The sequence below is a fragment of the Micropterus dolomieu genome, linkage group LG13 (assembly GCF_021292245.1).
Source record: "Micropterus dolomieu isolate WLL.071019.BEF.003 ecotype Adirondacks linkage group LG13, ASM2129224v1, whole genome shotgun sequence".
Lineage (NCBI taxonomy): Eukaryota > Metazoa > Chordata > Actinopteri > Centrarchiformes > Centrarchidae > Micropterus > Micropterus dolomieu.
This window is the reverse complement of record NC_060162.1, coordinates 7,430,804-7,447,381: the sequence shown is the minus strand read 5'-3', so window position 1 is coordinate 7,447,381 and position 16,578 is coordinate 7,430,804. Positions and strand designations below refer to the sequence as shown.

General features: G+C 39.6%; 3 protein-coding genes across 3 annotated transcripts; 1 reads left to right on the top strand and 2 right to left on the bottom strand.

Moving 5' to 3' along the window:
• Window positions 1–3,023: 3,023 nt before the first annotated feature.
• On the top strand, window positions 3,024–3,839 carry LOC123981474 (hemoglobin subunit alpha-1). The gene is made up of 3 exons (XM_046066320.1): window positions 3,024–3,185; window positions 3,280–3,487; window positions 3,613–3,839. The coding sequence occupies exons 1-3, from the start codon at window positions 3,091–3,093 to the stop codon at window positions 3,739–3,741; spliced, it is 432 nt and encodes a 143-aa protein (XP_045922276.1). The 5' UTR covers window positions 3,024–3,090; the 3' UTR covers window positions 3,742–3,839.
• A 2,051-nt stretch (window positions 3,840–5,890) lies between these two features.
• LOC123981473 (hemoglobin subunit beta-2-like) lies at window positions 5,891–6,719 on the bottom strand. Its single transcript, XM_046066317.1, has 3 exons — window positions 6,561–6,719; window positions 6,236–6,458; window positions 5,891–6,124 (listed from the first exon to the last, which is right to left on the bottom strand). The coding sequence occupies exons 1-3, from the start codon at window positions 6,650–6,652 to the stop codon at window positions 5,996–5,998; spliced, it is 444 nt and encodes a 147-aa protein (XP_045922273.1). The 5' UTR covers window positions 6,653–6,719; the 3' UTR covers window positions 5,891–5,995.
• A 2,676-nt stretch (window positions 6,720–9,395) lies between these two features.
• Window positions 9,396–10,277, bottom strand: LOC123981475 (hemoglobin subunit alpha-A-like). Its single transcript, XM_046066321.1, has 3 exons — window positions 10,148–10,277; window positions 9,837–10,044; window positions 9,396–9,637 (listed from the first exon to the last, which is right to left on the bottom strand). The coding sequence occupies exons 1-3, from the start codon at window positions 10,240–10,242 to the stop codon at window positions 9,509–9,511; spliced, it is 432 nt and encodes a 143-aa protein (XP_045922277.1). The 5' UTR covers window positions 10,243–10,277; the 3' UTR covers window positions 9,396–9,508.
• Between the last annotated feature and the right edge of the window lie 6,301 nt (window positions 10,278–16,578).

Sequence of the window (16,578 nt, the reverse complement as noted above, 5' to 3'; positions counted from 1 at the left end):
TATATATATATATATATATATATATATCCATCCATCCAGACATCGTCAACCGCTTATCCTGCGTACAGGGTGGCGGATATATGAGCTATATATAATCAACTGAATTACAACAAGAATAGTAAAAAGTACAAAGTGAGGTAGATGAGTCACAGGGTTTTTGACTTGACATGACGGCCTGTGGGTAAAAACTGTGTGGTTGTTTTTGTAATAGGCTATAGTTGTGATCCGTGTATTCCTTTTCCAAGACAATAAAGAAAAATCTTTTTTTAAAGCATCTTTAGCCTCCTACCTTTTACTGCATCTGCACTTTCAGCATGTCCTATAGGCCTAGGCTAGGCCTACTGTTATGAGTAAACTTTACATGCGAAAACGTTTGTTAAATCTAATGGATGCTTTGGCTGGACAAATCAAAGTAACGCATTTATATACAACTTACTATTGATGAGGGGTTCTAAAATATAGTTTAATAAACAATGTAAATATCCTACTGCATACAGATCACTTGAACATCTAGAGATTCCTTTATAAATTATACAAATAGCCTAGGCCTAATAATAAACACATTTTAGTACCGTATATATAATTTACTGTACTGATATTGATTTTCCCACATCGGGAAAAAAACTTGTAGTTTCTTTAAAGACCACAGGGGGTCTCTAACCCAATATTGAAGGACCACCAAATATTTATACCACATATTGATGTTATTACATACATGTTAAGCAATTACTCAATTGCTTAGGAATAGTAAAGAGACTAGGCTATGTATAGCCTACCTTGCACTATTAGTCGTGCCACAGAGACAAACACAAAAAACACACATATAACAGTTTTATTTTTTTCTACAGCTGGATTTGTTCAGCTCTTCAGTACTGACTGCTCATAGCCTCAACCACAGCAGACAGAAACCTCTGCCAGGTAGCTTGGGCATGAGGGTTAAGGGCACTCCTGAGTTTGCAGGTGACAGCAAATTGTGATGCAGTCAAAAAGACACAATGAATCCAGTTAGGAATATAGTCCGCTGTTTAACATAAATGCATATAGACCCATTTCTAAAATATTTTCCTGTGGATATGAGGAAAATGGAAAAATAGGAGAAAATAGGCCTATTGCCCACTCTGGACTTTTCCGGATCCACGCTCGCAGTGCATCCGGCTCAGAGCAACCATAGGCCTACGCCGCATTTTGTTGGCTCTCAATCAATCAACTGTTGAACGCCAGATACATTTTCTTGTCATTTCTTTTCATTTAACAGCATCAGATAAAATATTAAAAACTATAAGACTATCTTTGTATCATATCAGCTAATGAATTTTGCGGTTATATCGCCTATATTAGGTCCCAACCCAATGTTTTGAATTCAGGTAGGCTATGGTACCAATAGCTAAATCCCTGCGTTGGGGTTGACTGGGTAACTGCCAGGAGTAGGCTATTAACGTCATGTGGTAGATATAAAAAGAACTCAGATTTTCATTATCAAAGCACATGTTGACTGATGAGAAAATCCCACTAAATACAGTTAAATGCGTGTAAGGTTTTTTTTGTGCTTGTGTATTTCGATAGGGGAAGTATAGCTGCTAAGCTCAACTAAAGGAAAAACATTTTTTGGGTGTTTCCAAGTGAAGGGGATCCATTGCGAGCAGCGAGGAAATCTAATCACAAGGTAACAGACGAACCACTTTGAATAGCCTATAGCCTACTGTGTCCAAGGGTTTGAGTAATTTCAATAAGCACCTTGGATGAAAGAAGAAATAGCCTAGGCGTGTTATGAAAGGTCTTGTTGGTTAGATTTAAACTCGTTTTGCATATCTGCAACGAGAGCACTAAAAGGATAGGTTGTTTAGCGTAATCGATAAACCTAGTGCAATTAAATAAAATGTAGAGTGAAGTGACTTCAACTTCAACCACACAAGAAAATGTTGGTCATGCTGCGGTCTGTATCAGCTAAGCTACTGCACTTTCTTAAAAATATCTTCTTCCCCTCTGAGCGGATCCGCCCTTTGAAGGCTCCAGTTGTCCTTTAGATAAGCCAATTTATTGGCAGCAAATGTATCCCCAAATGACCTTCGTCTTCATGTTAATCAACTGATAACCAAATCCTTTAATATTAATTAATTGCAAAGACTATATTTCAAAGCAGTAATCCTGGACTGTAGTAGATGTTTTGCACGTAGCCTATAGGTTTAAATTTTAGCACGCCATGTTTGCCATTTTAGTTTGCACATTATAAATAGGCGTATAGCCTATAGGCCTATTACAACACTTAGAAGTTATTTTACTTTTAATGTGTCACAGAATTTTTTTAATGATGAAGGCTACTACATTTACATTTACATTTACTCATTTGACAGACGCTTTTATCCAAAGCGACTTACATTTGAGGAACAACATACAAGCATCAACAGAGCATCAACTACAGATCTACAACTGACAAAACATACTATAAACAATGAAACTGCTAAAAGCTTTAATTTCGGAAAAAGTAATTTCTTTGTATAAAGAGCTTTAAAATTAGAGGCTTTATTGATTGATTGATTTAATCTAAGGGTAAAAAGCGACGTATTTTGGATTTGGTCCAAATTGTAAGATATTTATAGAAGTATGCCTTTTCACGCTAACTCTTTAGATTTTGTGGAAAAGCTCACAAAGCTTATTTTCAGTTTGGCACTGAAACAGATAGCCTATTAAGCTCTCATATAGGAGCCCCAATTGCATGTGGCCAATTAAATTATCCTTTTGAACCATGGTCTCCCTGCCCTGTCCAGTTTAAGTTCGTTATTTTCAGTTTTCAGCCTGTCACTTGAAATGTTTTTGTTTGTTTGATTTCAAAAATATACATGAACTGAAATTAAATACTTTTTGAGTTTCAGACAATTTGAAAATTACTTGTGATTAATTCTTTGTGTAGGTCTTTAAAGCCAGTTTTTGTGTGTTTATCTCATGCAAGCTGCAACATATCATTTGGACACCGTCCAAATGCCAAGCAGCCCTATCTTGGAGGTGGCCAGGGTGTGCCCATGCCCTGCTTTATGTAGCCTATAAGAACCCCCTACGCTGCTCACGGCATTCAACCTCAACCACGCAAGAAAGATGAGTCTCACTGCTAAGGACAAGTCAACAGTCAAAGCCTTCTGGGCTAAAGCATCTGGCAGTGCTGAGGCAATCGGCGCTGATGCTATTTCAAGGTAAATATAACCCCGAACTGACTGATGTAACCTGTTCTTAAAAGGTCAATGTATTATTTATTTAGTTCTTGACGTATTCACATTTATTACCCAGGATGCTGGTGGTGTACCCGCAGACCAAAACTTACTTCTCCCACTGGAAGGACCTGAGTCCCGGCTCTGCCCCAGTGAAGAAGCACGGAGGAATTGTTATGGGTGGAGTTGCAGAAGCTGTGAGCAAAATCGACGACCTGACTGCAGGTCTCCTGAACCTCAGTGAGCTGCATGCCTTCACTCTGCGAGTGGACCCTGCTAACTTCAAGGTAGATGTCGCCGATGGTCATTTCTGTTGTCATGTTTAAACACTGCATGTCCAAGTTTAAAGTCTTTCGTAAAGATACGTTTAAGATTGGCGATTGGATTAAGTGTCATTATCCTCTTTTCACAGATTCTGTCCCATAACCTCCTCGTGGTCTGTGCCATCATGTTCCCCGCCGAATTCACCCCTGAGGTTCACGTGGCAATGGACAAGTTCCTGGCTGCCTTGGCTCGTGCCCTGTCTGAGAAATACAGATAAACTGCAAACAGGAGCAGGAACAGATGATGCACAGCAGCATATATGCTTGTATACTGTCTGTCACTCTGAATATGAATAAAACATCAAATGAAATTAAATTGTTTGTGTGGTGGAGTGAATTTCTATCGATTAACGGGGTTCAAGTCGGGTCACAGCTGGCATTGTAGACATTTAGGCCTAATGGAATTTAAATTGGATTAACAGATGTCAGTGATGTTCAACAATATCAGGCTACTTATAGGCTACATGCCGAGGAATAACTCAAAGGACAGTAAGTTTTTCGTGCAACATCTAAAGAAGCTGTATTTAACACTGGTATTTAAACAGGAAGAGTTTAAACTGTAGGGGAGACCAGGGATGGTTGTAACACCGGACAGCTGTAACACGTCCACTTTCTCCATTGAGGAACAGGTTATGAATCACCTGATTCACTCAGCACACGCTCAGTTTAGTCTTTATTCCACATGGGGAAAAGTAGCACCCTATGGCAAGCACAATTTTAGAAGATAACGCTTTGTCACTTTTTCTGAAAGCGTCGGTATTCGACGTCCAGAGATGACAACTGCTGTCTATCATACAGGGCCAAACCCCTCCCAAGGACTGATCCTTGTTTTTGCTGAAATCTTTAAAAAAAAATTGTCTCAATGGCTCCGATCAAAGGAGTTTACTTTCCTTTCCTCTGGGGCAGATCAATCTCCAAACGTTTTGTCGGCGGTGAAAGCTGGTTGTGTGATAAGAGCAACAGAGACGTAAATGTGGCGAAAAGAGAGAAAGAGGAAAAAGAAATGTGTGATGCCGAAAAATAAGAATTAAGAAGACATAAATGTTGGAACAAGACGCCAATGTGCCAAATTAACCCACTTCTTGGCAGAAAGGCTGCTGTAGCAGGTGAGGCAGGACCCTGCACAGGCAGAGACAGGTGCACAATTAGGAGGTTAATGCATTTATTATATGAAATTATTTATATATATATTTATGAGGTATATACATTAGACAATATATTTATATAGCCTAAATTATAAACAACCGTTTACAATGTGTTATCACACAAAGACAACTTCTATAAGCAAGGGATGTCTGTATGTTTGTATGTATATCAGCTGTTAAGGTCAGTGGACGTGATGGAAAGGGACAGGGTGATGATGACCACTGTCATGTTGATGAGGAAGGAAAGAAGGAACAGAAGGAGCAGCAGTAGGAGGAGGAGAAGGATAGGGAAGAGAAGCAGCAGGAGGAGAAAGTAAATGGAACCAGATAAAACAGTGACAGTAACAGGGGCAGTGTGTTCCGGGCTGAATTTCAGTCCCAGACTAGTACACCCCTGCCAGTGTGTGTATAATGTTAAATTTCACCCCACGGCATGTTACAACTAACCCAGACTATAGGGTGAATTGTAAAGTTTTACTCCTTGCGTTTGAGACTAAGCCATGCATTTTTTGTCTGTGTTGCAAAAGTAATAGTTACACCATTTATGTAACTAGCTTGTCAGAAGTATTACAACCATCCTCGGTCTCCCCTATTTTAAATTACAAGAATGAATAAAAATATTTTATTTATAGTGTTAACATGTCATGTTCTATGAAACGTCAGTGGTATTTAGATAATTTAGTCGAAGTTGTAATCACACACATAATTACTCACATAAGTACAACTGTTTTTTTACTTTTAAATAAACACAAAAATAGACCATGACAAACTCTCACTCCAATATATATATATATATATATGCATTATTTACATTATGCTGATAATGCTAATGTAGACCTACTTTTACTTAAGTGAACTTTTTATTGGAGGTACTTCATGGTATCAAAACTTTTAATGGATTTAAATACTTTTTTCAGCACTGAACATATACATAAATATACCAGATGTTAATTTTGAAAAAAAAAATAAGAAAAGATTTCTTCGTTTTAATTTGTTTTCCCAAATCACGTTTTTGTGCCCTTGTGCAATGCAGGGAATATAAATCAAATTGAAGAGAGTTATTTATCTAAAATATCAAAACATTTTGAATAATGTTTTTGTGCTCTCCAGATAATTTTTGTTGGTTAATTATTTTTAAGAATGCATTCCTCTGTTTTTGCAAATGTATCAATTTCACATCGTCCTGATATAACGACAGACATGGAAAAAGACATGCAACTTCTTAAATATGCTTATTGTTTTATTTATTTATGTTTTTGAAACATGATAAAAAAAACAACGCTTTTCAACAAATGATCCGCATGAGATGGTCTTCTGTTGCACCTCTCTAGTGGTACTGCTTTCCAAGGGAGGAGACCACCACAGCCAGGAACTTCTGAAAAGCTGCCTGCACTTCACTAGTGAACTCTTTCCCCATCACACTTGCAACCACAACGGTCAGGCAGTCAGACAGCAGCTGCAAAAAAACAAACATCACAAAAAATCAACAACATGCGGGTGGTGCGTTTTTGCATAATGGTTGATTATGGATAACAAGTCCAGTCTAATTTAAGCCTTGTTGCATTACCCTGAAATTGTCAGGGTCCACGTGCAGTTTCTCTGAGTGCAGCACACTCAGCTCGGCATAGGTTGCCTTGATGTTGTCCATGTTCTTCACAGCCCGGTCCAGACCGTGGAGGATGGTTTTTCCATGAGCTGCGACCTGTGGATTTGCAGTTATAGCCTCGGCGTTGTAGAGGTTTCCAAACTTTCCGAAATACCTCTGAGTCCAGGGGTAGACGATCAGACACCTGAAAACATGCATGCATGACTCGCATTTCTTTTTTAATATAATGTAACATCTACTTTTGTGCATTCCCGTTAAAGAGAAACAAACAGAAAAGCTGTCTCACCTGCAAAGAGCTGCAGGGCCCACCACCTCATAGTCCATCTTGGAGAAGATGTTCTGGATGGTGGCGCGCTCGAAGTCTGTCCATTCGACCATTTTGCTGGCTCTAGATTTGTTGCACTAGTCCTGCGTGGTTCAGTACCAGATGCAGCTTTTAAAAGAACCGTTTAACTCCTCCCCGAAATATGCGACTGGACGGAGTAGGGCAGTCGGTTGGCCAAGTACTGCCCTACAGATTGTAATAATGATAAGGAACGGCCAAACCTGCTTTGTAAGATTGTGCCTGAAGCTGTGGAAATAGATAGGCCTAGGCTATTCCAGGTTGTGTTCGTTAGCAACATGTCTGCCATGATCAGAAGTAAATTATATATAGCTTGTGAATTCCATGTACAACAAGACCTAGGCCAATGTAGTATTGAAAAGAAAAAATGTTTAAGGATGGGGTAATATTTAAAAAATGCTTGAAATGCTTGGGGAATTACCAATTTTATATTTAACATTAAGCTTATTTCTCTAATCTAAATGGATTGTTAACAGTTTTCTATCTGACAATACTTTTCATCAGTATATTTAAAAATATATATATATTTAACCTTTATTTAACCAGGGGTGGACCCGTTGAAATAATATCTCTTTTTCAGGGACGCCCATGGCCAAGAGAGACATAAAACGACAACAAATACAATCAAAATATTTACCATTTTACCCATACAAATATGCAACAGCAACAGCACACTTTAATAACCCGTACATTAAGACGCCTTCTGTAGATAAAATACATCAATGGAATGCCTGCTCATATCCACTTGTCTAATGTAAATAAATTATGTTTTTCTTTACGCACAAACCAGTGTTGTGGTTAATTAAGAAAGTAAGTGAACACAAGGAAGTAATAGGCCGAAATCCAGTAGAGGGCGCTCCTGCACGTCAGGAGGCTCTGACCGCCGCATGACTTGATGCAACAATCTGCTCATGATGGGTATGATGCAGGCTGCCTTATTACCATGGCCGTAACCAGCTATTAGTTCACCGAGGTCCGGACCTTCGTAATTATGTAGGCGTTAGCCAATTAATAGAGAAAAATCGAACAAAAAACATTGATAACACGATCAACTTAAATGAAAGCTTTAGGACCATGTAGATGCAGCTGATTACACTGTCACAACCCTCATTTCAAGTTGAAAAACTGTTTCCCCACCTGTGTCCAGACGTCCAGATCTGGGGAAACACATGAAGGACATGAAAACGTTGTGCGCGCAATAACTGAGAGCACTGCTGTTTGCGAGCAGAGTTTTGGGCGATTAATACGTTTCGCTAATTTCCAGGTGGGTGAAATAGGGTAAAGCGTCTCCTCAAGAGAGACGCTGTGCACATTTATGCACGAGTCACAGCAGCGTAACTTCATATTCAAACCTCCCCAGGATCGTCGGAATCTAATGTTAAATAATATGCTGTGTTTTTCTCCACATCCAAAAGATCTGACACACAGTCCAGGTTCATACAGTGACAGTGGAGGAAAGCAGCCGTCCTGTCAATCCTGAGCTCCATCAGAGCATCGATACGTTTCCAGGCTAAAAGTTGAATTCTGTTTCCTCTGCAGAGTTTCCTCGGTATTTTCTGTGAACTTTTTAACTAGGTTACATTGTTTTTATTTTGCTGAATGATAAATGATGAGTGATAAATATCCCACGATATTAGCTTTGCCGTATAAATCATAGCAATCATTAAAGTAAACCGTTAAAGAAAACATTAATCAAAACAACACAATCAAGAAATGACCTGCAAAGCTAAAAGGGCCGGTGTCGTGCCGAAAACTGATGTTTGGTAGGTTTGGTATGTGTAATATCTTTGTTTATATTTGGAAAACGGGCTGTAGCCTAATTAACATGACTTACTGCCAACTTAGATATAAAATGAAGACAATTTTGCAATTATCCTTATGACTCTGCATTATTTTACTTGCTTTGTAGGCCTACCAACCAATCCACTCTTTTTTACCTGTTATAATACCTTTAAATGGCCAATACAACTCTTAAAATGCAGTATTTCACTTGCCAGAAAATGATTGAAGCCTTTTGTTATTGACTGAAAGGTTATTTCTGCCCTGAAATTAGTTGATTTCATTCAGAACAGTTATATTTGACAGATTATAGCTCACCTAGTACTTTTTTACCTCTTAAAATACCTTTAAATGGCCAATACACCCCAAAAAATGCAGTAGTCTATTTCACTTGCCAGAAAGTGATTGAAGAGACTGCGCAATACAGCTCTAGCAGACGATCACCTTTAGGTAGAGGGGGGGTAAATCTGGGAAAATAGTTGGGTGGGGGGCGGGTGGATGATTTATGCGTACATGAGTATTGAGATCTTTTCAGAGCTGATCCGCATCACCAATGAAGCTCCTTTAATTGTGACAAAACGAGTGCAAACAGCTGCTGACGTCAAATTATTAGGCTGTAATATCAACCAGAGCATCCTCTGAATTCAGCACTAACCTGCTGTGTTTCATGTTGTCATATAGTAACAATAGTGCCCATTATGTAGTCTGCACGTCATTCCAACAGTATAGTCCTGATGACAGTTCTAGGCTGCAATTTATCCTAACGCATGTTGTGAAGATTAGTATATTTCCCTAAAGAAAAATATAATAATAGTCTACCATATTACATAAGAATAATAACTCCAGTGAAACTCAGTTACCATGAAAGCAATTATCTAATCATAATTAGTTGATTATTTTTTTTAGTGTAGGCTAGCCTGTGTGTACCAAGACATGGCAAATGAATAGGTGGCGTGGGGGATGATTCTAGTAAGAAGAAAAGACAAAGAAGAAGAGACGGACATCTGGACATTTGTTTTATTCACCAAGCCCCTACATTTTAAAAGGAACATTGACACTGTTGAGGTCGACATGCCCCATGGATCCAGTTGATGCTCCTGGTTGGCTGCAGTTTAGCGGTATTTCTCGGACAGAGCCAGAGCCAGGTTCTGCAGGAACTTGTCAACAGAGACATGGACCTCTGGAGTGAACTCTCCAGGGAAGTATATGGCCATAACCAAGATTATGTTGTGGGCTAAGATCTGTGGGTGTGCAAGAAACACATAAATCCAAGTTAGCAACAAGGGGAAAAAACATTAGATCATACAGAGCCAATATTGTTATGACATTAATGCACATTTTAACTTAAATATAGAAAACACATAGAAGCATTGTTGTCTAAAACAATTTGGCTAAATCTTTTATGACCTCTCGATCAATGGTGACCTGATGCAATCTTACCCTGAAGTTGGCAGGGTCCACTCTGAGCTTGAAGGCATGCAGCTTGCTGAGGGTGGACAGAGCACCAACGAGGTCATCAATCTTTCCGATGGCGTCTCCAACGGCTGCCATGATAACAGCACCATGCTTCCTCACTTGTGGGGAATTAGGGGTCAGATCATCCCAGTGGGTAAAATAGGTCTTGGTCTGAGGGTATACTATCAACATCCTGTCATACATGGATGAAATAAAGAGGAATTAATGCCTAAAAAATAAATAGCATGTAAATGTTAGACAATGACAAAAAAAAGAGAAAATAAATGAAAGCTTACCTGCCCAGAGCCTCAGCTCCAATGTCACCGGACTTTGAGGAAACTTTCTTCCAGAAAGACCTCACCACAGTCTTGTCTTTTCCAGTGAGACTCATGTCTGCCTTTTCTTCAGGTTATCTGAATTGAAAGACTATATTCTCTTATGAAGATGCTGGTTAACAGTCTTTTTTTCAAACCAAATTGCACCACACCCAAGTATCGAATCCAAACCACACCTCCGTGTAAGGAATTGCCAAAAGTCTCCAAGACAGTTTTTGAGATAAAAGTAACCACTCCCTGTTTTCACATATAGGTATATTTTATTTATTAGTATTATTTTACATTAATTAAAATATCATGCATTTGAATTTGTCTGCAGCTATATAGTAAACATATGCTGAAATGTACATCCAGCAAGACAAAAGACAAGGCTTTGTAATTTGAGAGGTTGCACTTAGTGGACAGTTTGGACAGCCTTGCCGACAAATGTTTACTGGGTTTGATGTGCACAAAGAGATCTTGAATAGGCAAGATCAAATTATTCAAACATCTCATTAAATAGAAACCCAACTCTGAGAGAGCTCAATCTTTATTACAAACGCTCACAAAATTGCAAAAAACTCAGTACTTTAATTTGTAGGAAAATTTAGGCAACCAAATAATGGTCACGTACAAATTGTGCAACAAAAAGCAACTTAACAAAATGAAAATAACCTGATATGATGGAGGCACATGGACAATCTCAAATGTCAGTGTTACAACAGTGCTTGTGATGGAGATTTAATTTAATTTATGTCTTTGGTAACATATGGTACACAAAATTGTGAGGAACGCGTGGGGAACTAATCCGTAACAACGATTATTACTTCATAAATGTCTGTAAATTCACACATGCTACTAATCATTTTCTTCATGAGTTGTTCCTAATTAACTCTGGACCAGAAAAACTGTTAACAACTAACAAGGCTCCTTAATCATAAGTTAGGCCTGGTCTAACTAAGTTAGGCAGACAGTTGGGAAAACAGAGAGACTGGCAGACAGAACACGTTACAAAATACCGGACAAGAATCTAACTCCAGACAATAACAGAAACCCATGTAAACAGACAAACACCGACCAACTATAACACAGGGATCATAACAGACAAAACCTAAACGAGAACACAGAAGAAGAACACAGAGGCAGGGAGTAGAAAACAACATAACGGGGCATGGTAGGACTGAAACCAGGATTAGATAGAACACCAGACAATTACAGACAGGAACTAAGGCAAGCACATATCAAAACCAAAAGACAGGCAACAGTAAATAAACTAACACTGGGCAGACTGAACACAAGACAGGATTAAACACCAAAACACAACAGACCTTAATGACAAATACAGAACTGACAAATAAATAAACTCGCAGAGAAACTCAGGACAGTGTATCTTTAATCTCATCATAGCTTCTTGCTGAATGCAAAGTGTGTGTTTGGCCGCCAAGTTTGGTCCCTCTTCACGGCTGATGCCCAAGAAGCTTGGCAGAATTTCTGGCTGTGGTCGTCTCTGCCCTAAGCAAGCAGTACAATCGGTGCTTGAAGTGGAAAAAAATAGGTATCAGTTGAGCGTCATGTAGCGCCCAGAGTACCTGATCATTGGCAGACTTTCTGGGGAAGACCTGGTCTGATTCGGAGAGACGGCATCCATCCCACTCGGGAAGGAGCAGCTCTCATTTCTAGAAATCTGGCCAAGTTTATTAGTGGACCAAATCTATGAAAACCCAGAGTTGAGACCAGGAGGCAGAGTCGCAGTCTAACACACTTCTCTGCTCCTCCATTTCAGGAGTTACTTAGTGAAAATCCTATAGTGACGGTGTCTGTCCCCCGACCATTGAAATTATTTAAATCAAACAGAAGAGGAGCTGTGCATAAAAACCTCATAAAAATTAAAACCACAAGAGCAATAGTGCAAACTAATAGGAAAATTAAATGTGGACTCTTAAACATCCGATCTCTCTCTTCTAAAGGTGTACTAGTAAATGAACTAATATCAGATTATGATATTGATCTATTTTGTCTTACTGAAACCTGGCTGGGTGATGGAGAATATGCTAGCCTAAATGAACCCACCCCTCCCAGTCATATTAATACTCACATTCCTCGAGGCACAGGCTGAGGAGGTGGAGTTGCAGCAATCTTCGACTCTAGCCTACTAATCAGCTCTAAACCTAAACTAAATTATAACTCATTTGAAAGCCTTGTTCTTAGTCTTTCGCACCCAAGTTGGAAATCACTGCAACCAATTCTCTTCGTTATAGTGTACAGAGCACCTGGTCCGTACTCTGAATTCTTATCTGAATTTGCAGAGTTTTTGTCAACTTTAGTCCTTAAAACGGACAACGTTATTATTGTAGGGGATTTTAATATTCATGTGGATGAGAATGACAGCTTCATTACTGCGTTTATCTCTCTGTTAGATTCCATTGGCTTCTCTCAGTGTTCATGAACCGACTCACTGTTTTAACCACACCCTCGACCTTGTTTTGCTATATGGTATTGAAATTGAACACTTAATAGTGTTCCCACAGAATCCCTCTTTATCCGACCACTGTTTGATAACTTTTGTGTTTGTACTGCTGAACTACACGCCATTGGGCAAAAATTTCTATACAAGATGTCTGTCTGATAGTGCTGTAGCTAAATTTAAGGATGCAATTCCATCAGCTCTAAATTCATTATCAAGTCACAAAGTAACGGAGGACTCCTATGCTAATTTCAGTCCCTCCCAAATTGATCATCTTGTTGATAGTGCTGCAGGCTCGCTGCGAATGACACTTGACTCTGTAGCCCCTCTAAAAAAGAAAATAATAAAACAAAGACGGTTAGCTCCATGGTATAATACTGAAACTCGCAAATTAAAGCAAATATCGCGGAAACTTTAGAGGAACTGGCGTTCCACCTAACTGGAAAATTCTCATTTAATTTGGCAAGATAGTCTTAAAACTTATAGGAAAGTCCTCCGTAATGCCAGAGCAGCGTACTACTCGTCATTAATAGAGGAAAATAGGAACAACCCCAGGTTTCTTTTCAGCACTGTAGCCAGGCTGACAGAGAGTCACAGCTCTACTTAGCCAACTATTCCCATAGCTCTTGTGGTGTCCAAACAATAATGCTGCGATGATGTGTTGAGAGGAAACCCGCTTGACACTGTTCTTGATCATAAAAGTTTATTAAATCAAGGAGTTCAGCATCAATTACAAGCTCTGCAGCAGCTTGGAGAATGACCCAGCCCGATGGCCACTCTGTCTCTCTGTTCATCAAACATAGCTTATATAGGATATGTTTAGGTATCTGTTAGGTATCATAGAGGGGTTTGAGTCTGCAAAATAAAAGGTCAAACCCATAGAAGGGTACAGTACTATTCTGAGGTAACAAAACAAGGGGTTAGAGGTCAAATTCCATAAAAGGGTTCAGTCCCTACATAACCACCAATCACTGCTCTCCCCGTAGAAGGTCACTGACCCTCTGTCCTGCTGCTACAGTGCTATTTTGAACTTTTATGAGTCAAATGCGCAAGCACTGTACACTACACTCTCAGTAGTTACGACTTCATGAGCTTCTTTAATGATAAAATTCTAACTATTAGAAACAAAATTCACCAAGACCTGCCCTTAACTGGCACCGACTTATCTCTAAACTCAGGAACCTTAGAAACAGCTGTAGATCCAGATATGTTTAGACTGTTGTGCCTCCCTCAATCTTTACCAACTAACTTCAATACTTTCTTCATCTAAGCCATCAACCTGCCTCTTAGACCCCATCCTGACTACGTTGCTTAAAGATGTTTTACCCTTAGTCCGCACTTCTATACTAGATATGATCAATCTATCTCTATCAACAGGCTATGTACCACAAAAGTAGCTGTAATTAAACCTCTTCTGAAAAAGCCCAAACTTGATCCGGATGTGACTATAGACCTATATCTAACCTTCCATTTCTCTCTAAGGTTCTGGAGAAAGCAGTTGCTAAACAGCTGTGTGACTTTCTACAGAGCAATAGTTTATTTGAGGATTTTCAGTCAGGATTTAGAGCTCATCATAGCACAGAGACAGCACTGGTTAAAATTACTAACGACCTCCTTATTGCATCAGACAAAGGACTTGTCTCTGTACTGGTTTTATTAGATCTTAGTGCTGCATTTGATACCATTGACCATCTGGTCCTATTGCAGAGACTGGAACATGTCATTGGCATTAAAGGAACCGCTCTAAGCTGGTTTAAGTCCTATTTATCAGATCGATTTCAGTTTGTACATGTTAACGATGAGTCCTCCATGCATGCCAAAGTTAGTCATGGAGTTCCACAAGGATCTGTCCTCGGACCAATCCTCTTCACTTTATATATGCTTCCTTTAGGAAATATTATCAGGAAATATTCCATAAACTTTCATTGTTATGCAGATGATACTCAGTTATATCTATCGATCAAGCCAGATGAAACTCATCAGTTAGCTAAACTTCAAATGTGCCTTCAGGATGTTAATTTTGTGTAATTTTCTAATGTTAAACTCAGATAAAACTGAAGTTATTGTTCTGGGGCCTAAGCACCTCCGTGACGCATTATCTAAAGATATAGTTTCCCTTGATGGCATTGCCCTGGCCTCTAGCACCACTGTGAGGAATCTTGGAGTTATCTTTGATCAGGACATGTCGTTTAAGTCTCACATTAAGCAAATTTCAAGGACCGCCTTTTTTCACCTACATAATATTGCGAAAATCAGGAACATCCTGTCTAAAAATGATGCAGAAAAACTATCTATGCATTTGTTACTTCTATTAATTCCTTATTATCAGGGTTCTCGAAAAAGTCCATTAAGACTCTTCAACTGATCCAGAAGCTACAGCATGTGTTCTGACAGGAACCAGGAGAAGAGATCATATTTCTCCTGTTTTAGCTTCTCTGCATTGGCTTCCTGTAAAATCCAGAATAGAATTTAAAATCATTCTTCTTACCTACAAAGCTCTTAATGGTCAGGCACCATCTTATCTTAAAGAGTTCATAGTACCTTACTACCCCACCAGAGCACTGTGCTCCCAGAATGCAGGGTTACTTGTGGTTCCTAGAGTCTCCAAAAGTAGACTAGGAGCCAGAGCGTTCAGCTATCAAGCTCCTCTCCTGTGGAACCAGGTTCCAGTTTGGGTTCAGGAGGCAGACACCATCTCCACATTTAAGAGTAGGCTTAAGACTTTCCTCTTTGATAAAGCTTATAGTTAGGGCTGGCTCAGGTGAGTCCTGAACCATCCCTTAGTTATGCTGCTATAGGCCTAGACTGCCGGAGGATTTCCTATGATGCACTGAGCTCCTCTCTCCTCGACTTTCTCTTCCTCTGTATGCAACCTCATCCCATTATTGCATGTTTCTAACACAACTTCTCCCCTTTCTGGTAGTCTTGTGCTTTCTCGTCCATCTCCTCTCTCCTCCTATCACTTCCTGCCGGTTTTCTGGCTCTGGAGCAGTGGAGTCTGGATCTGTGGCTGCAGGTCACCTGCTGCCCCCGTGTTCCTGCTCGACACCCTCTGCTACAACAACTATTGTTACTAGTTCTATTGTTATTATTGTTATTATAATCATTAACATTACGATTGTTATCATTAACACTATTATACATATCTATACCATTTTTCATTTAGTCTATAGCAACATCACCTTTACTGTCTGTACCTCTGTGTGTGTATATTGTGTAGGCTGCCTCCCTCCCCTCTCTCTCCTTCCATCCCTCTCTCTTTCTCTCTTGCCCTCTCTCTCTCTATCCCCAACAGGTCGAGGCAGATGGCCGCCCACCCTGAGCCATGGTTCTGCTCGAGGTTTCTGCCTCTTAAAAGGAAGTTTTTCCATGCCTCTGTCGCCTAGTGCTTGCTCTTGGTGGGAATTGTTGGGCTTCTGTAAATAACATCATAGAGTATGGTCTAGACCTGCTCTTTTATGAAAAGCGCTGTGAGATAAATGTTGTTGTGATTTGGCGCTATATAAATAAAATTGAATTGAAATTGAATTGAATAAGGAGAGGGCTGAGGAGAGGACTGGTGTAACACCAAAATGTGTGACCTATCAGATTCTGTGATCCAAATTGGAAGTTAAGCGCCAGAGGGCTTTGTTGACGATGTGAAGTGGTTGTAGTTTTGTTAGGTTTAGGTACTAAAAGTACTTGGTTGGGTTAAGGCACCAAAAGTACTTGGTTGGGTTTAGGCACCAAAAGTACTCGGTTATGGTTAGGGAAACATCGTTGTTTGGGTTTAGTCACATAATCTGATAGGTTACAGATTTTGGTGTTACACTGGCCCACTTCAAGCACTGCAGTAGCTACAACTGAAGGTCTGGAGACGCAGTTCGCTTTCAAATAATGTGCAGCAGTTCTAGAGTGTTTCCAAAATGCCTCACACACTGCATTGAAGCAGTTGCCAAATGCACCAAAT

What these genes read in the sequence shown, in the direction of transcription:
- LOC123981474 (XM_046066320.1), top strand. Translation starts at nt 3,091, where the DNA reads ATGAGTCTCACTGCTAAGGACAAGTCAACAGTCAAAGCCTTCTGGGCT. An exon ending in GGCGCTGATGCTATTTCAAG is followed by an intron (nt 3,186 to 3,279) that starts GTAAATATAACC and finishes TTTATTACCCAG; the next exon opens with GATGCTGGTGGTGTACCCGC. An exon ending in TGGACCCTGCTAACTTCAAG is followed by an intron (nt 3,488 to 3,612) that starts GTAGATGTCGCC and finishes CTCTTTTCACAG; the next exon opens with ATTCTGTCCCATAACCTCCT.
- LOC123981473 (XM_046066317.1), bottom strand. Translation starts at nt 6,652, where the DNA reads ATGGTCGAATGGACAGACTTCGAGCGCGCCACCATCCAGAACATCTTC. An exon ending in GGCCCTGCAGCTCTTTGCAG is followed by an intron (nt 6,459 to 6,560) that starts GTGAGACAGCTT and finishes GCATGTTTTCAG; the next exon opens with GTGTCTGATCGTCTACCCCT. An exon ending in TGGACCCTGACAATTTCAGG is followed by an intron (nt 6,125 to 6,235) that starts GTAATGCAACAA and finishes GTTTTTTTGCAG; the next exon opens with CTGCTGTCTGACTGCCTGAC.
- LOC123981475 (XM_046066321.1), bottom strand. Translation starts at nt 10,242, where the DNA reads ATGAGTCTCACTGGAAAAGACAAGACTGTGGTGAGGTCTTTCTGGAAG. An exon ending in GGAGCTGAGGCTCTGGGCAG is followed by an intron (nt 10,045 to 10,147) that starts GTAAGCTTTCAT and finishes CATGTATGACAG; the next exon opens with GATGTTGATAGTATACCCTC. An exon ending in TGGACCCTGCCAACTTCAGG is followed by an intron (nt 9,638 to 9,836) that starts GTAAGATTGCAT and finishes GCACACCCACAG; the next exon opens with ATCTTAGCCCACAACATAAT.